At 45.1% G+C, this 19762-nt stretch overlaps 1 protein-coding gene across 1 annotated transcript in view; it reads left to right on the top strand.

Annotated features, from left to right (window-relative positions):
* Window positions 1–2703, top strand: part of RNF165 (ring finger protein 165) — a 40200-nt gene extending 37497 nt beyond the window's left edge. Inside the window, exon 8 of the mRNA XM_032213910.1 lies at window positions 2576–2703. Within this exon, the coding sequence (XP_032069801.1) occupies window positions 2576–2693 (118 nt within the window). The 3' untranslated portion in view covers window positions 2694–2703. The remainder of the gene's footprint in view (window positions 1–2575) is intronic.
* The last annotated feature ends 17059 nt before the right edge of the window (window positions 2704–19762 follow it).

The raw sequence follows: 19762 nt of genomic DNA, 5'->3' as shown, positions 1-19762 counted from the left end.
GAGGGAATGGAGCTATCAGAGATAAGAGACAGAGGCACAGCCTGGGCCATCCGTCAGCCCTCAGATAAAGAGTCAACGGCCCCCAGGTCTGGAGGTGGCTGATGAGGAAGAGGAGGAACATCTGGGTCCAGTGTCTGATGCGTGGATTCGCAGAAGGCAGAGGAGAGGAGAACAGTGGAAATCTATGGGCCGGTCCTTGGGACGGAAGAGCCACTGCTACTAGCGAAGTCCCATCTTAGTTCTGGGGATAAAAGAGAGGGGGGCAGAGATGAATAGATGTGGCAGACAAGTACTCATCTTCTGGTCAGATGGACTTGTTAGCCTGCTGTGTGAGAGAAACTTTTTGCTGGGGCTGCTGGCCCTTGTAATTAAAGGAATCTTTGAGTTCACTTCAGAGGGTTGGTCATGTTTAGGGAGCTGGTCAGAACAGGGGGGGAGGGAGGGAGGAAGGAAGGACTGAAAGATGCTGAACTCAGGAAGGAAGGAAAGAAATGAAAGAGAGAAAGAGAAATAAAGAGAGAGAGAAAGAAGGAAAGAAGAAAGGAAAGGAAAGGAAAGGAAAGGAAAAAAATGATAGAGAGAAAGAGAAGGAAGGAAGGACTGAAAGATGCTGAACTCAGGAAGCAAGGAAAGAAATGAAAGAGAAATAAAAAGAGAGAGAGAAAGAGAAAGCAAGAAAGAAGGAAAGAAGAAAGGAAAGAAAGGAAAAAATGAAAGAGAGAAAGAGAAGGAAGGACTGAAAGATGTTGAACTCAGGGAGGAAAGAAATGAAAACGAGAACGAAAGAAAGAAGGGAGGAAGGAAAGATCCTGAACTCAGGAAGGAAAGAAATGGAAAAGAGAAAGAAAGAGAAAGAAGGAAGGAAGGAAAGATGCTGAACTCAGGAAAGAAGGAAGGAAGGGAAGGAAAGGAATGAAAAAGAGAAAGAGAGAAGGAGAAAGAGAAGGAGAAAGAGAAGGAAGGAAGGACTAAAAAACGCTGAACTCAGGAAGGAAGGAAAGAAAGAAAGAAGGAAAGACATGACAGAGAAAGAAGGAAGGAAGGAAAAATGAAGGAGAGAAAGAGAAAGAGAAGGAAGGAAGGAAGGAAGGAAGGAAGGAAGGAAGGGAAAGAAGACATTACCTAATTTGGGTAACAAAACATCTGCAAGAAAACGATCAAGTTCAGCTAGCACCGAAGACCCCTCCTTTCAACCCTGGGCTGCAAACAATCTCCTCTATAGATAAAATATCGGCATATCTTAAAGATCACTCAAATGAGAGATATAAACGAGACTGGAAAAAATGGATTGACTATATACAAAACAAATATGGGACTAAGAAATTCCAGATAGCCTATGCTTAAGATCAGGAATGACTTAAACTGTTCAAAGTTAGTGTAGCAGGAAGAAGCTAAGATCAATGTAGAGATGTTATTAACCTCTTTTTTAATTTCTTTTTTCTCAATATATTTTAGACTGTGTTTGTTAAAAATCTATACCGTGTACGGGCTCTGGAAAGTCGGGGGGGAGGGAGGTGGGGTGTTGGGGGGGAGGGGGGGAGGGGGGATATATACTATGTGTTAGATTTCAATGTAATGCGACTTCACATGTATACTGTTTCTCTTTAATTTCTCTGTAAAAATAGGACAAGTTGAGTACATTGACATACAGTGGAAATACACCAAGGGGAGGAGGAGTGGGATAGAAGAAAGATGGGTAGAGAGGGCGGGAGAGAGGATGGGAGGGAGGGTGAGAAGGAAGGGAGGGAGTGGATCGGGAGAGAGGAGTGGTAGAGGGGGAGGGGAAGTAGGGTAGAGGGGAATGATGGAGGGAAGATAGAAAGTTGGTGGGGGGTGGAAGAAAGAGGTGTATGGAGAGTGGAAGAGGTATATTGGGTTTCTATTTTTGGGGGTATTGTTGACAAGAGGAATTGCTGCGATTATTGTTTAATGTTGTATGGCCCCGGCTATGCACAGTATATATGCGAGTGTATGAAAATGAAAAATGGAAAATAAAAACATTTTATTTTAATTTTTTTAATTTTTTAATTTTTTTTTAATTTTATTAATTTCATATATACATTCACAATTATATGATCTCATAACTGTTATTAATAATATGTATTTATAACAATTTTTCCCTACAGTTGACAATATACTTGAAGATTGCTTTCTTAACATCCCATAGATCCATCTTATCTTACAACGGTCCTTCTTCCCTCCCTCCCTCTTTCCTTCCCTCGTTTCTTCTCTCCTACTCCCCTTCCTTCCCTCCTTCCTTCCCTCCCTCCTTCCCCTTCCCTCCTTCTCTCCTTCCCTCCTTCCTTCCCTCCTTCCTTCCCTCCTTCCTTCCTTCCCTCCTTTCTTTTCTCCTTCTCTCCTCCTCTCCTTCCTTTCCCCCTTCCCTTCCTCCCTCCTTCCCCCCCTTCCTTCTCTCCTACATTCCCTCCTTCCTTCCCTCCTTTCTTCTCTCCTTTTTAATTAAAAAAAACTCCTCTATAGATCTTATTTTAATGCTTGACTGTTGCATCTGATGAAGACCAAATCTGGCTTCCCTGCCGGAATTACGGGGAATTTTTGTTCTTCTGTCTTGCAGGCGATTGCCATGTATGCATCTCTTCCACCAAGTGTGTGTCGACCAGTGGCTGGCAAACAGTAAGAAATGCCCCATCTGCCGAGTGGACATTGAAACACAGCTCGGGTCGGACAGCTGAAATGAACCGCCAGGCGGGGTGGGGGCATGTGAAGCTGCCCCTCCCCCCGCTCTCTTTTCGTGATCCTTACGGGGCCGTCGGGCCCTTTGACGCAAAATGTTTTGCCTTCTGAGCCATTTGAGTCTTTTTTTTTTAAAGAAAGTCTGCAAAGCACATTCACAGATTATTTAATTCAATCAATCAATCAATAAAAAAGGAGGACAAAAGGAGGAGGAGGAGGAAGAAGGGTGACGACGACGAAGATGATTTGAGGGTTAAAATATCTAAACGTGGGAAGGGAGCCGAGCTGCATGCGTGGGTTTGACGTGCAGAGGGAACACAGCTCAAACGCCCGGCGGGAAGAGCTAGTGGTGAAAAATGAAGGTACTTTAGCAGCTCAACGTTGGCCTTCCAATCCTACTTCTCAAAAGGGTTGTATATATATATACCTCTTGAATAAGTAGACATGCATTAGGGGTTCCTTAGCTATTTCTTATGGAGGCTGTCAGAGCATGTGCGCTTCAGAGATATTGTATTTTGATGCCCCATTAGCTTGTGATGGAAATGTCGCTGTTATATAATCTGCACCAAACACTGCATCGGGGGGTGTGAGGGGGTGTATTTTTGGCTTTGGCTTTTGGTTTTTTTTTTCCAGTTTCGTTTCACTTTCTTCTTCTTTTTTTTTTTTTTTGACGTGGTCCTTGAGTTTTTGGTTTTGGCTGAAACATGGTGAGAAGAAAAATATATATATTTCACAAATGAAGGCAAATATTATACGTGTCCCGGGATAATGTTGCAGGACCCAATCCGGATCGGTCACCGGGACGAGAGTTTTAATCTTTCGAGCGTTCGGACTCGTGCTGGAACCCATCCTCGTGGAACTTTTTTCTCTATTGGAATATGTGCTATGGGCCCTTATGTGAGTCATATTTATGTGGTGGCTTCCTATTGGTTGATTTGGGGGTGTTGATGGCTGGCGATTGGCTGTTTTTTTCCTGTGTTGCCAAGCTCCTAAGTATATGATAAGCCGGTGGTAAATCAGCATTCCTGTTGCCTGACAAAGAGCCCGTTTCCCAGGCTTTCATTATTTCTCTAGCTATTTTTGTCCCTGCTCAACCAACAATCAGAGTAGCTGTGAAATTGAATGCATTGAAAGTTTTGAGTTTCACTGAGTTTCACTGCAATGTGAGGCTACCAATGAGTTCGGGTCTCCTCGTCTAAGCACTGTTCTCACAATTTGGTGGGTTAGCTTTCTCTCCATCTGTCCTACATAGTCACAGAAGCAATCTAAGCTGAAAAACTATTCCCAGAGAAGCCTGGGAATGGGCCCTTTGTCAGTCAACAGGAGTGTTAATTTAACGCCACCTTAGGAGCCATGTAGGGATGCCGTGGCTGAGACGCTGAGCTTGTTGATCAGAAATGTCGGCAGTTCGGCCATTCTCTAGTGCCGCGTAATGGAGTGAGCTCCTGCTACTTGTCCCAGCTTGTAAGAGCCAAGGTGGCGCAGTGGTTAAATGCAGCACTGCAGGCTACTGCTAGATCAGCAGGTCAGCGGTTCAAATCTCACCGGCTCAGGGTTGACTCAGCCTTCCATCCTTCCGAGGTGGGTAAAATGAGGACCCAGATTGTTGGGGGCAATATGCTGACTCTCTGTAAACCGCTTAGAGAGGCCTGAAAGGCCTATGAAGCGGTATATAAGTCTACTGCTATTGCTATTGCTATTCTGCCAACCTAGCAGTTCGAAAGCATGTAAAAAAGGCAAATAGAAAAAATAGGAGCCACCTTTGGTGGGAAGGTCACAGCGTTCCGTGCGCCTTCAGTGTTTAGTCATGCCGTCCACATGATCACGGAGACAGCGCTGGCTCATCAGTTTTGAAATGGAGATGAGCACCGTCCCCTAGAGTCGGGAACAACTAGCACATATGTGCGAGGGGAACCTTTACCTGTACTTAGGGGAATCTTGGAGCCAAGTGCTTGGCAGCCAGGGGTGGGTTTCAACAGGTTCGCGGCGGTCCCCGCGAACCGGTTGGTCGGCGAACCCGGAAGTAAGTAACTTCCGGGAACGGCGAAGGGCCCACCTGCCCGCCCGCGTTCCTTACCTGGTTTTGACAAGTTCTGCACTTCCACACATGCGCAGGACGCACACAGCATCTGCGCGATCCTCCAGGAGCAGCTGGAGCATCGCACAGATGCTAGTACACATGCGTGCACTGCGCGCATGCACGAGGACGCCGCCGGCCCCGTTCCAACTGAACCGGTTGGAACGGGGTGAGAAACCCACCCCTGTTGGCAGCACAAGGAAACAACAGCCATCAACACATGAATCAACCAATTGAAGGCACCCCATAACTACAATTCATAGGATAGCTCCAACCACATATTCCAACAGAGAGAAATTCCCTGACTATGAGCTGCAGCGCGACTCTGAAAACTCAGACGATTAAACCTCTGGTTCCTGGTGACCAACCTAGATTAAATCTTGCAAAATATATTACCCTCTAAGGAAAGGGTGGGGGTAGCGTATTCTCTCTTTCCGTGGGTGAGAAGAGAAAATGTTGTGTTGTTTTCATTCAGAAATTGTCCCGAACTTCCCTGAGCAGCGTTTACTCGTGTGGGATCACGTTTTGTGATGAGAGGGGGAGTTTGAAGCAAAGGGAGAAATAGAGAATTGGAAAGAAATTAGAGGAGAGACGGGGAGATGAAGAACGGGAGATTTACTTCCTTGTAGATACTCTGGCGCTGGATGCTTTTTTTAGAGCACAACATCAGGACAACGCTTCCTTCCATTTTGATTTCTCAGTTCTCAGAGAGGAGGATACCAAGTAATTATTTCAATCAGTCTCTTTCTTAAATAGTCTTCTTCCTCATAAAGTGTTGTTTTGTAACTTCCGGCCAGGTCCGCAGAGCACCAACCGAAGAAGCCCATGAGCTGTGGACTGGGTCACCCATCACTCTAAGTCTGGGATATCCAACCTTGGCAACTTTAAAACTGATGGACTTCAAATCCAGCTGGGGAATTCTGGGAGTTGAAGTTCTCAAATCTTAAAATCGCCAAGATTGGGCAACCCTTCTTCTAAGCCAGCGATGGTTAACCTTTTTGGTGCCGAGTGGCCCCGCCGGGCTTGGCTTCTAGGTTGGTGCAGGATGCAATTCAGGCCCAAAATGGGGCATGGAGGGGGGTATTGCACCCACCCATGCCCAGCCTGTTTCCTGCCTTCCATGCTTTCCCCGATCTGCGGAGATCGATGAAGGCCCTGCTCCCTCACATGCTTAGTAGAGACTCAAAGACCAGCTGGCCAGTGGGAGGCACAAGCCCACATGTGGTGGAGCTGGGCTGGGGCGACGGCTGCCATGCCCGCAGAGAGGTCTCTGCGTGCCACCGGTTCACCATCATGGCTCTAAGCCAACTTTCCTCAACCAAGCACTGGGAATTTGGGGGTCATCAATCCCAGTATAATGAGTGTTGGGTGACGCCGCTGTAAGACATAATGGGGGAGGGAGGGTTGTGTAGTGTTACTACGAACCTATCCACTGTGGTTGGTCAGCCGAGGTTTATGGCTTAGCGTGAGATGTGAACCTGGCCGATTGTAGCTTAGTCAGTAGACTGTGGCGAATCAAATCATGGCTTAGCATGTAGTATGAACGCAAACGTCATTAATGCGATAATGTAGCCATTGGCCACCTCTTAATAACCAGATAACAGCCAAAAAGGGCTTTTTTTTGTATATTCATGACAAGAAGAAGGATACTTAAACTACTGGATGAGCTGTGTAGACTTTTAACACGTTTTTGAGGCTTTAGTAAGAGTTTCTTCGATTGAACGAAAACTGGCTAAGTCTGACTATGTGCCATCCAAATTGTAGATGACTCTTAGTGACCACATAGGTGGACTCTTCCTGAATGATTTGCCCCTGAGGTGGCTTTTTTAGAACTTCTAGCAGTGAACACACTTGAATTGAGTCTTTCTGATAGATCAGGGGTGTCATACTCAAGAAGTAGGTGGAGCCACCCTGGAAATAGCAAACGACTGGCCTGCGGTGACTCTGCCAGGGAAAACTGTGCTGTTTTTGCCGGCAGAGGGTTGCAAGAGGCCGTCGCAGCCAAAAACTGAGCTCATGAGAGCTGCGCATGGCCCTCCCGAGCTCCGTTTTTACTGGCAGAGAATTGCAGGAGGCCGTCACAGCCGAAAACGGAACTCGGGAGCCCATTTTCGCTGGCAGAGTGCTCAGTCCAACACAGGCACCCCCCCGGCATGAGTGACATTGAGCTAGCCAAACCCCTTGGCCACACCCACCCACCCTGAGGTCAAACACAACCCTGATGCAGCCCTCAATGATATCGAGTTTGACACCCCTGTGATAGACCGTGGGCAATAAATAAGCACAACTCCACCATTTCGAGACGTTGAAGCTTAACTCTACGTCTGCCCTGCTTTTCTCCTCATCGTAAACTCCTCAACGTGCCCAAAGTGAGTTTGGAAAAAGTTTCTTGAATTTCCTGATCTTCCAGGGATGTTCTCCTTTCTTAAGATCTCTTCCTCTTCTCTCCCGGGTACAGGCAGTCCTCGACCACCACTGAGCCCAAAATTTTCTTGATTCTAAGTGAGACGTTATTTTAAATGAATTTTGCCCCCATTTAACAAACTTCCTTCCCGCAGTTGTTAAATGAATCACCGCCATAATTCAATTAGTCATATGGTGGCTAAGTGTATCTGGCTACCCCCTTGACTTTGCAGGTCAGAAGGTCCCAAAAGGGGACTCCGGGACACCGCAACCGTCATCGGTACATGCCAGTTGCCAAGCGTTTGAATTTTGATCGCATGACCATGGAGATGCGGTAACGGTTGTAAGTGTGAAAAGCAGTCCTGTCACTTTCTTCAGTGCCGTTCTAACTTCGAACGGTCACTAAGTGAACTGTTGTAAGTTGAGGACTACCTGTATCTATACAAGGAATCTGGTGATTTTGTTTTTTTAAAGGAATGTTTGGAAAAAGCATTCAGAGGATGAGTGACCAAAAATCAAGGGGACTCCCACTGTGTTGATTTCTAAGCTGTAACGTAGACATGTGAGGGAAAACCAGAAGGCACCGTATTTTTCGGAGTATAAGACGCACCGGAGTATAAGACGCACCAAGATTTTGAAGAGGTTAATTAAAATATATATTTTTTTGCACTCTGCAGACCTCCCCAAAATTGCCCGTTTTTGCGAAAACGGGCCCATTTTTTAAAAATGGCATGCATAGCCTTTAGGAGGCTTGTAGAGTCCTCCTGGGAGCTGGTGGGGCAAAACTGAGCAAAAAACAGCCCATTGTTTACTGATTTCTGCCCTTTCCAGCCCCCAGGAACACTCTGAGAGCCTCCTAAAGGCTATGCACGGCCATTTTGGTGAAGGGGGCGGGGTTTCTGGGGGCAAAAAATGCTGCATTCAGTGTATAAGACGCACCCAGATTTTCAGCCTCTTTTTTGAGGGAAAAAGGTGCGTCTTATACTCCCAAAAATACGGAAGCTCATGGGGAAGCCTTGGCCAGAAAAGTTTGGACAATCTGAGCATTTTGGAAGGAAAGGAGGTGTGGGATCATTAAGGAATGGTTGAATGATGCTCAAGAGAAAAGCCTTAAGAGGTTAAAGTTGAACAGTATTCTGTAGTGGCTCTCTAGAAAGCCGGGAATGATTGCACTCTGGTAGTTATTGTTAATAATTTAGTACGATTTTGCGTCCTAGTAACGGCACAATGGACATTATCTGGTTAAATTGCAACAGGGGATGGTGTGAAGTAGAACATCTTGGTTCACACACAGTGGTTTGGTAGTTAAGATTGTGGGTGCGCAGCCTAGTTGTTCTGACCTAGGCTTCCCAAAGCACGAAGCCGACTCTTCGTCCCGAAGTGCGAGTGATAGTGGGCGCACCGCGGTTCGCCCACGTTACACCTGTCCTCCGCGAGCTGCACTGGCTACCTGTTGGTCTCCGGGTGCGCTTCAGGATACTGATGACCATCTTTAAAGCACTCCATGGTAGTGGATCTGGGTACTTGAGAGACCGCCTTCTGCCGATTACCTCCCTAAATCGACCAATTAGATCGCACAGACTGGGCCTCCTCCGAATTCCATCTGCCAGTCAATGCCGACTGGCGACCACACGGAGGAGAGCCTTTTCTGTTGCTGCCCCGACCCTATGGAACGAGCTCCCCATGGAGATCCGCACCCTCACCACTATCCAGACCTTCCGCGCAGCCCTCAAGATCTGGCTCTCCCAGCAGGCCTGGGGATAGGCTCCTAATTACCCGCCCGAGTGTTTGTTTGATTGCTGAATGAAAGTTGGGTTTTATTATTTTTCTGTTGTTCACATATTGTTTTGTTTTGACCTTGCACTTCCCCTCCCCTGTGGTTGTAAGCCGCCCTGAGTCCCCTCAGGGAAAAGGGCGGCATATAAATCCCAATAAATACCTAAATACCTAAATACCGATAAAACCCATTTTATTTAGTTTAAAGTGAATTCCTCTCCAGCAAAGTCCCGGCCAACAGTCTTTCATGAGATTTCACAACTACAGACCTTGATCAGGATTGGAGAGCTGCCAGGCCAATATCTTCCAAACGCCACTCTGTAGCAGACAATACTTGGCAAGAAGTCAGGAACAGATCTTCACTCTAATTGAATTGAACTAATTGTCTCCTGAAAACTCCCCTCCCCTTTTGCTCCTCTTTTATTCCCTATGGGAGGGGCCATTCACCGTCGACCTGTGGCCGATCCTTGTTCCTTAGCTGAACCCTTCTCCTGGCAGCTCGGTGCACGTGCACACTGGGAACAGGCTCCAGCTGTTCTTCTGCCCCAGTGATGTCTGACTCCGAAGGCAGCTGATAACTGTCAGACAGCCCCGGTCCCCTCTCTGCCTCCGACACAGAGCCCTCATCAGAGTCTTCCCCAGACTCCAGGACTGGCCCATCTTCCTCCCCAACCTCCACACTATCCGAAGCTGCTGCCAGATCCACTGGCCACTGGCGGGCCACAACACTAGTAAACAAAGCTGGCACACAACGAATCAGCAGCTGAGGGGATCACCTGATATTTAGTCCTGCTTGTTTCTTGCCAAACAGACCAATCGCATTGAACTTCATTTACTGTGTAACACTACCCCCCCATCCCCCACCCCGAAAGACCTGCCTATTGTTTGAGGCATACAAGCCATGTTAAAGCCACGATGAGGCTAAATTGATTCCAGTATCATGTGCTGGGTAAACGTGGTGATTTCATTTTATAAGCCATGGTTTGTGATTCAGTATCTTGGGCAGACCTAGCCAATTGTGGTTGACTTGATCAACCATTGCACATACACTATATTTCCAAAAGTATTCGCCTACCTGCCTTTACTCGCATATGAACGTACTGTAAGTGACATCCCATTCCTAATCCATAGGGTTCAATATGACCTCGGTCCACCCTTTGCAGCTGTAACAGCTTCAACTCTTCTGGGAAGGCTGTCCACAAGGTTCAGGAGTGTGTTGATGGGAATTTTTGACCATTCTTCCAGAAGCGCATTTGTGACGTCACACACTGATGTTGGACCAGTTTACGTGGCGTACCACTTCATGGCTGAGTTTCTGTCGTTCCCAAACACTTCCACATTCTTATAATACAGGTGACAGTTGACTGTGGAATATTTAGGAGCGAGGAAATGTCACGACTGGATTTGTTGCACAGGTGGCATCCTATCACAGTTCCACGCTGGAATTCACTGAGCTCCTGAGAGCGACCTCTTCTTTCACAAATGTTTGTAAAAACAGTCTGCATGCCTAGGTACTTGATTTTATACACCCTGTGGCCATGGAAGTGATTGGAACACTTGATTCTGATTATTTGGATGGGTGAGCGAATACTTTTGGCAATATAGTGTATTTGTAAATTAAGCTCCTTTAGACACATCCTGCCTCTATCAAGCGTTATCATCTAGATCAGGCCTTCAACTCAGCTATAGCAAACTGCGGTTCAATTCATATTTTTATGTGAAGCTTTAGGTGAAAATGAAACATACAGTGGTGCCTCAGTGCTCATGGTTAATTAGTTCTGTGAGTGCGATGAGTACCAAAAACGATGAGTACCAAACTTTTCCCATAAGGAATAATGTAATGAATCACAAGGCAGCCGACATCAACAACATTCTAGCTTGTGTGTCGAGTACCAAACAATGAGTACCGGGACAAAATGTTCAAAGCAGTTGAGTACCAAGGTACTATTGTATAGAGGTTTCTGCCCCTGTCCAGTTTTATCATCAAAGTGAGCTCTTTAACTTGGCTAAAACAGCTTTTAGGTATTCATTCCCTTCAAGGATTCCAAGTGGTAGAACCAGACGCCGATGTTCAGGAAAAGCCACTATAATATCAGGTGCATTGTGACATTGCTGTGCAAACAGTGCTCCGAATTTCATACTTTGCATCATTTGCTCTCAGATATCATGGTGTGCTTGGCCCTCACTGCCCCTCTTACTCCCCAACTCACCAACACTTGGAGTCCTAGTGGATGATCACTAGCATATGAGCCAGCCGTGTGCAACCACTGCCAAAAAAGCTAATACAATCCCAGCTTATTAGAAACGGGGGCATAGAATCAAGATCACGTGACGTATTAGTACCGCTTTATAAAGCCTTAGTAAGGACACACCAGGAATACTGCAACCAATTTTGGTCACCATACTACAAAAGAGATGCTGAGTACCTGTAATCATTTCACAATGCTTTCACAATGATGGTGAGCAACACACTGTGTCACAGTGGTTTTGTAATGTACAGACTCGGCTTTTTTCTCCTCCTGAGACAGGAAGCAAGATGCTATCATCCAGCTTCAGACGTGCTAGTTAACCTTCGATTAAAGCGGGTTTAATAGAGTCACAAGCAGAACCATTTATCCCACTCCTGCCCAAATCTTTGTGCATATAAAGAAAGTTCTCCAGCTAAGGTTGTGTCGTCGTGGTAATCACGTTTCGGGTGCTAAGATAGTTTGCTAGTGCTGTGCCATCTGGAAGAATTCTAATTTTGTTACAACTCAGAAGTTCAGAAGGATCTCTTTCTCTTCTTCTCTTCCGCTTTTAAGGTGTAGATCCGGGGTGTCCAACCTTGGCCACTTTTAAGTGAGCTGTGATTGCGCAGTGGTTAGAGTGCAGTACTGCAGGCTACTTCTGCTGACTGCTGGTGTCTGCCATTTTGAAATTCAGATCCTTCCAGGCTCAAGGTTGTTTCAGCCTTCTATCCTTCCGAGGTGGGTAAAAGGAGGACCCAAATTGTTGGGGGCAATAGGATGACTCTGTAAACTGCTTAGAGAGGGCTGTAAAAACTGCAAAGCAGTATATAAATCTAAGTGCTATTGTTATTGCGATGACCTGTGGACTTCAACTCCCAGAATTCCAGGAGTCCCATGCTGGATTGGGGGATTCTGGGAATTAAAGTCCACGGGCTTAAAAGTGGCCAAAGTTGGACACCCTTGACATAGATCATTGGAAGGTAACCATTGCTAATTCTGACTACTTTCTGCTCCTCAAGTTATGGATCTTCTTGTGAAGTGTTCATCTTCATCCCAGCTTATAAACTCTGAACAAAAAGTATTTTGATATTAGCAGGTGTTTTTTTTTTTAATGTAGACTTTCAGAGGTCTCAAAGAACTTCCCTCCCAAAGTCTACATTACTGCCAGTAGTGGGATCCTACTGGTTTAACAACCCATTCAGTGATCACACGCTTCGCAGTTTGGAGAAAGCTTAACCCTAACCCTAACCCTAACCCTAACCCTAACCCTAACCCTAACCCTAACCCTAACCCTAACCCTAACCCTAACCCTAACCCTAACCCTTCCACATTACTGTTGGGGAGGAAAACAGCTGAGGTGCGGCAGCTGAGAAGATATAGGTCAGTAAAGCACAGGGGGCAGGTAGGCACACTTGAGTGTGGGACCAAACTGGTTCGCTCCCAGCTGATTGTCGGAGCTACCAGTTCGGCCAAACCGGTCCGAATCGGTAGAATACCACTCGTGATTACTGCCATCCCCATGCATGGAGAGAAGGTGAGAAGCCTCCTCAAACCATTGCAAGATTCGGCACGGGTGGCATGCCAGTAAATTTAAAAACAGGAACCCCACTCTAAGAGCTTTGAAATCGCTTCTCCCATGCATTGTATCTGCGACAGCTCAGATGTTCAGGATCACATCAATTGAGATGCTAAAAGCAGCTTTCCAATTTGTCAGCCAGGATTGTTTTCTTTTTTTAAAAAAATGCAAACTGCAGGAGGTGTGTGTGTGGTGTGTGTGTGTGTGTGGTGTGTGTGTGTAGAATTACTGGAACCAACAGAAGGATTTAACTCTTCCTGTATTGCCGTGCCGTGGAGGTTAATCTTAATTTCCCCCGCAATTACTCAGCATCGCATTGGGGAGAAATTCCCCCAGGGCTGCAAGAGGTGGGGAGCAAATGCCAACTCCTCAAGAAGATCACAGCTGCAGAGGGGAAGGCTTCCATCCTTCCTTCCTGCAAGGGGGACAATTTGCCAAAAAGAGAGAGAGAGAGAGAGAGGAGGTTGTGACGTTTGACATTTTGCCTGCTGTCTCCCTGCCGTTTCCCAGACTCACTGAGCTCCACGCAATAAATCTGTACAGAATGGGCCTTGTCACAAGACAGGAAGACTTTGGTGAGGCCTTGGTTTTGTTGGAAAAAGTCAAATTGCCAAATAAAAGAAAGAAAGGAAAGATGATGAACGGGGGAAGAATCCAGACGGATTCGGGCCACACCACGAAAGGCACCCGCGCGAGATCAGGAAGACGCTTTAACGCTTCTAATCCAGGCGGTGAAACATTTGCGTGAAATGTCTGTCTGTGTGTGTGTTTTTTGTGTTTTTCTCTCTATGTGCATCCACATGCACACACTTCTGCACGTAACAGATAAACAATAAGCACAGCTTTTTAAAGAAAATACGGTGACACAGAACACCAGTTTCTCACAGATTTGGGGGTTGTGAATGTGTGAAGGATGGTCAGCAAAAACTGGTGAGTCCCACGTTGGACAGTGTCATGTGTGAATGGGGACACTGAATGTTCTTTTTTTTAAAAAAAAATATACGTGTCTAGGAACAACAGCAGCAACAACAAAAGTTAGTTTACAGGGTTTTGTGAGTTTAAATGCCTTATATTTAACAATCATAATTTATGACTAACTTGTAGATATTTGTGGATTCTTATTTAATTATTTTTATAGTTGGGCATTTCCTTTGGCATTTTTAATTATAATTTATTTATTTAGAAATGAATACTAATTTTTTAATTGCTCCTCTATTACCTCATTTTATATATATATATATATATATATATATATATATATATATATATATATATATATATATATATATATATATATATATATATATATATAAAATTTATAGGCATAGTTTCTGGGAATGGAATGCTTTTGCATGCATTGGTACTTTTGAAGAATGATCAAACCGGTGAGGGACACATTTACCATTTCAAAAAGTAAACAACAAAAAAAATATTCAGGGTATGTGATGACAAACTGTATTACTTGTGGTGCTGTTACCTTGGAGACATTCCATACAAAAAAAAAAAAAATGCAAACCTTTGATTCTGTATGCTGTGACATAGTGGAAATTTTGCAATATAGTGGCCGTGTTTTACCATACACAAACACACACACATTAAAAGTATATATATACATATACATATACATATACATATACATATACATATACATATACATATACATATACATATACATATATATATATATATATATATATATATATATATATATATATATAAATGAATAAAGATATATATGAATATTATTTGCACTCATAAAATGGTGATGATCCACTCACTCACAATCTTTTTTTTTGTTTTTGTATTGAGGGAAAAGTTGCAGTCCTCCAAACCATTTGTCAAAAATGGTGTAGGGTCTCCTGCTTGGGTGGGGGTGGGGGTGGGGGTTGGACTAAATGACCTACAAGGTCCCTTCCAATTCATCTATCTTGAAACCGAAGGAAAGCATTTCGGTCTGAAAGCTTTGGAATTACTGTATTTTTCAGAGTATAAGACGCACTGGAGTATAAGACACACCAAGATTTTGAAGAGGCAATTTTCTTAAAAAAAGTTTTTGCACTCTGCAGACCTCCCAAAATGCCCCATTTATCCTAAAAATGGGCCCATTTTTGTCAAAAAAAAGGGCATGCATAGCCTTTAAGAGACTTATAGGGTGCTCCTGAGGGCTGGGGAGGCCAAAAACAAGCAAAAAAAGTCTGTTTTTTGTGAAAATGGGCCCATTTCTTGTCAAAAAAGGGCATGCATAGCCTTTAAGAGACTCATAGGGTGCTCCTGGGGGCTGGGGAGGCCAAAAACAAGCAAAAAACAGTCTGTTTTTTTGTGAAAACGGGCCCATTTTTTGTCAAAAAGAAAAAGGCTTATAGAGTGTTCCTGGGGACTGGGAGGGCAAAAACGAGCAAAAAAGGGCCCATTTTTCTCTCATTTCTGCCCTCCGCAGCCCCCAGGAGCACTCTGGAAGCCTCCTAAAGGCTATGCACAGGCATTTTGGTGAAGGGGGCGGAGTTTCAGAAGGCCAAAAATGCTGTATTCAGTGTATAAGATGCACCCAGATTTTCACCCTCTTTTCTGAGGGAAAAAGGTGCGTCTTATAGTCCAAAAATATACGGTAAATGCAAAATTCACATATAGCCATAGTATGGTGTGCCATAGAAGAGAGGGATTATTATTTCACTGCACCAGATCATACTGGAAATCCAAGTTTACTGGTGTGAACAATTTCCTGGATGCGCCTAAAAAAATTAGTCCTTCTACAAAGTTCCTTTTCATGGTATTCAGCTTTGTGGATGCTCTTTAGCAGGGGTGTTGAATTCGCGGCCCACGGGCCAAATGCGTCACATGCTGGCCACGCCCACCTTTGGCTTAGCAGAAGGGGGGAAGTCACGATGCATCATGTGATGACGTGACACCGCGAGTTTGACCCCCCTGCGAGTCTTCAGGGCCCTGCTTCAGCCTGGAAGAAAAGTAAGTTGAGAGAGAATATCCAACTTCCGCCACTCTTAACGCATCTGCAACTTCCTCATCACAACATCACATAGCCAACATCTTAATGCAGGGATGTCCAACCTTGGCCCCTTTTAAGACTTGTGGACCTCAACTCCCAGAATTCTGGGAGTTGAAGTCCACAAGTCTTGGAATGGCTACGGTGGGACACTCCTGAGCTGAAATTAGTAATCTTATCCATTCCTCCCAGTGGGATATCATCATCTCTTGCTTATTATTATTGTCAATTCTACCATTTGTAGCATCTTGTGCTAGAGCAGGGGTCAGCAATCTGAGGCTCTGGAGCTGCATGTGGCTCTTTCATCCCTCTGCTGCAGCTCCCTGTTGCCAGTCGGTAAAAGGAAAAAGGACCCCATGCTAGGAGGAGACTCTATGGTGGGGGAACTGGACTTCCAGTCAGCAGAGGAAAAAGGATGCCGAGCTAGGAGGCGACTCTATGGTGGGGAAACCAGACTTCCGGTCGGCTCCAGAATTGAATGAGGAGCTTCCAGTTAGGACCTTTGTGGCTCTTCGAGTTGTTTAAGATTGCCGAGCCCCTGTGCTAGAGCACCACAACAATTGGTTTTTGAGCCACCCAGAGTCACTTCGGTGGGATGGATGGCCTTATACATCAAATACATAATTTCTCATCAATACCCATGAGGGATGCTGGGAACCTGAATCTAGCAACATCTGAGGTTTAGTGAGTTTAGGAACATCTGGAGATTGTGTGATAAATGATCACTCAATGCAAACTACTTTTGTTGGGGAAATGATCATTTAGATCCAGCTTTCTCAACTGCAGGATCGCCAAAGATGTTGGGACTTTCCGTGGGCAAAATTTGCAGCCATAATTACCGGAGGTGGGGATAAATCAGGGAAATGGTTAATTTGTCAAGGTTAGGGTTGGTGTTTGTTTTTTTTTTAAATCACCCCAAACATTTTGACAGCTTGAATTGCACAGAGTGAGATGGCGGGCCATTGTATTCTTCCTAAATGAAAATATCTATCTCCTCTTTGAAGATTCTTACGCTATCCTGTGACACACGACGTCGACAACTTAAAGTTGAGTTGAATAAAGTTGAAAAAGAAAGGGAACTAACGAGAAACGTGCAATGTCAAAAGACAATGATAGCTGACTAACCAATTCTCAAATATTTCTTTTAACAAGTTATCACCTCCAGCCGAGGGGATATCCTTGCTTTACAGAAGGCGCATTCATATTCTCAGTTACCGTCCAAAATCCTCCTTGTTTCCCTTAATGACAAAGAAAAGTGACTGGATCATTCACACTTTTTTTTTTTTACTCCTACTGCTGTTTTGTTGTGCTGTGCAACATTTTGCTACATAGACTATTTTATAGGCGAAAGCTAGAAATATTTATTATTCCTATTAAAGCAATAGTGCATTCGGAGAAAAAATTAAAAGAGACATTAGAAATTGTGTAAATGCTTAGATTCACTTTTGGTGGATTTTTTTGTACTTTATTTATAACTAATAAAATGAAATTGCATTGCTAACTACTTCCTTGGGGTCCTTCATGATACTGTGAAAGGCTGATTGCAAGAGCATTTAGACTTATATATCGCTTCGTAGTTCTTTACAGCACTCTGAGAGCTGTTTACAACATCCGCATATTGCCCCCATGAATCAATCAAGCTCTTTGTTTTAACAACCTTGGAAGGATGGAAGACGGAGTTAACCTTCAGCTGGTGAAGATCGAACTGCTCGCAGTGGGCAGAGTTCGCCTGCAATACTGCACTTTAACCACTGTGTCACCAGAGTTCTTATATCTAATCTATTTGAAACAGCCATCCTCAAAATTTCTGTTCTGACCTGGGCTTCCCCAAAAAGCCCGAGGCAGAGTCCTGGTCCCGACAAAACCCCTTTCATTAAATGAATGTGAATTCCTCTCATTCACATTCAGCAAAGGCCTGGTAAGCAGTCTTTCAAAGGTGAATTTATGATCACAGACCTTATCTAGCTTGGAAAGCTGCCATTTAAATATTTTCCAAAGGAGGTGCTGTGCAAGGAAAGACTGGGCACAGAGTAAGATTTATAGACAGATCTTCACACTCCTGAAATGAATGAATGAATGAATGAACGAACGAACGAACCAGCCAGTGGTGGGTTTCAAAAAAATTTCAAACCTACTCTGTGGGTGTGGCCTCCTTTGTGGGAGTGGCTTGCCGGCCATGTGACCTGATGGGAGTGGCTTGCCGGCCATGTGTTCTCTCTCTCTCTCTCTCTCTCTCTCTCTCTCTCTCTTTCCTTCCTTCCTTTTGTGTCTCTGTCCCTTTTTCCTTTTTTCTTTCATCTCTCTCTCTTTTTCTTTCTTTTTTTCTTTTTTTCTTTCTTCCTTCCTTTCTTCCTCTTTCTCTTTCTCTCTCTGTGTAAGTCAGTGTGTGTGTGTGTGTGTGTGTGTGTGTGTGTGTGTGTGTGTGAGTGGTGGGTTTCAAAAAATTTTGGAACCTCTTCTGTAGGTGTGGCCTGCTTTCCAAGTCCACTGGTGGAACCTCTTCTAATCGGTTCGGTAGATTTGACGACCCGGTTCTACCGAACTGGTGCGAACTGGTAGGAACCCACCTCTGGAATGAGCAAATGAACAAAGGAACTGTTTCCTGCAAAAGCCCACTCCCCTTTTGCTCCTCTTTTATTTCCTATGGGAGGGGCCATTCACTGTCCACCTGTGGCTTTACTCCTGTCAACCCTGATTTCTGAGCTGTTCTTTTTTTCTGGCAGTTCTGCACACGCGGCCACTGGGAACAGGCTCCAGCTGTTCCTCTGCCTCACTGCTGTCTAGCTCCAAAGGCAGCTGAGCACTGCCAGATGGCCTTGGCCCCATCTCTGCCTCTAATGCAGAGCCCTTGTCTGAGCCTTCACCAGCCTCTAGGCCTGCCCTTGTTCCTCCCCAACCTCCTCACTGTCCGACTCTGCTGCCAGCTCCACTAGCCACCGGCAGCCCACAACACTTTATGGCTCTATGAACCAGCAGCAGCAGTGGTGGTAGGGAGTAGAGAGGCTGATTTTGCTTGCCCGAACACAACTTTGTGCCTTCACCGACCACTTGTACGTCCCGGTTCTCAACAGGCCGCAGCCCGGAGGTTGGGGACCCTTTTCCTAGAAAGTATCTCAGGTAATTCCCACATTACATTACTCAACCATTTTCTGGCTATTTAAGACGTTGTGGCCCTCCCTGTAAAGCTGCAAGGAAAGTACTATGGAGGAGATGGGCCCTGGGAAATTTTAAGAAGTACCATATTTTTCGGACTATAAGACGCACCGGAGTATAAGACGCACCATGATTTTGAAGAGGTAAATTTTAAAAAAACGTTTTTGCACTCTGCAGTCCTCCCAAACCCTCTGCATGTCTCCTTTTTTTGGAAAAAAAGGGCATGCAGAGGCTTTAGGAGGCTTGTAGAGTGCTCCTGGGGGCTGGGCTGGGGGTCAAAAATGTGAAAAAACAGCCCTGTATTTTTGCTCATTTTTGCCCTCCCCAGCACCCAGGAGCACTTTGCAAGCCTCCCAAACTCTCTGCACGTCCATTTTTGCAAAGGGTCCAGATCTCCGCGGGGAGTTCATTCCAAAGGGCCGGCGCTGCCACAGAGAAGGCCCTCCCCCGGGTAGTAGCCAGGTGGCATTGGCTGGTGGACGAAACCCGGAGGAGGCCGACCCTGTGTGATCTAACGGGTCTTTGGGAGGTAATTGGCAGCAGGCGGTCTCTCAAGTATCTTGGTGCATCTTATACTCTGAAAAATACGGCAAGTCTTTTTTAAACTGCGCGCGCGCAAAGAACCGGTTGTTAAACTGGTAGGATCCCACCCCTGGATGGATGGAGGGATGGATGGAGGAAGAGATTGAAAATTAAATGTTTTAGAGCTTTTCACTCAACTACAATTTTGTTTACGAGGTTTGCAAGACTTGATATCCCACAATATAACCGTCAAAGTTTCCCCATTTAAAGATTCCAAAATGTGTAGTTTGGCAAGATATTCTCGGAATTCTTTGCTTATTTAAAGTATTCATACC

Source organism: Thamnophis elegans, chromosome 3 (genome assembly GCF_009769535.1).
Source record: "Thamnophis elegans isolate rThaEle1 chromosome 3, rThaEle1.pri, whole genome shotgun sequence".
NCBI classification, from domain to species: Eukaryota; Metazoa; Chordata; class Lepidosauria; order Squamata; family Colubridae; genus Thamnophis; species Thamnophis elegans.
The sequence above is the reverse complement of the archived record's forward strand: the minus strand, read 5'-3'. Positions and strand labels throughout refer to the sequence as shown.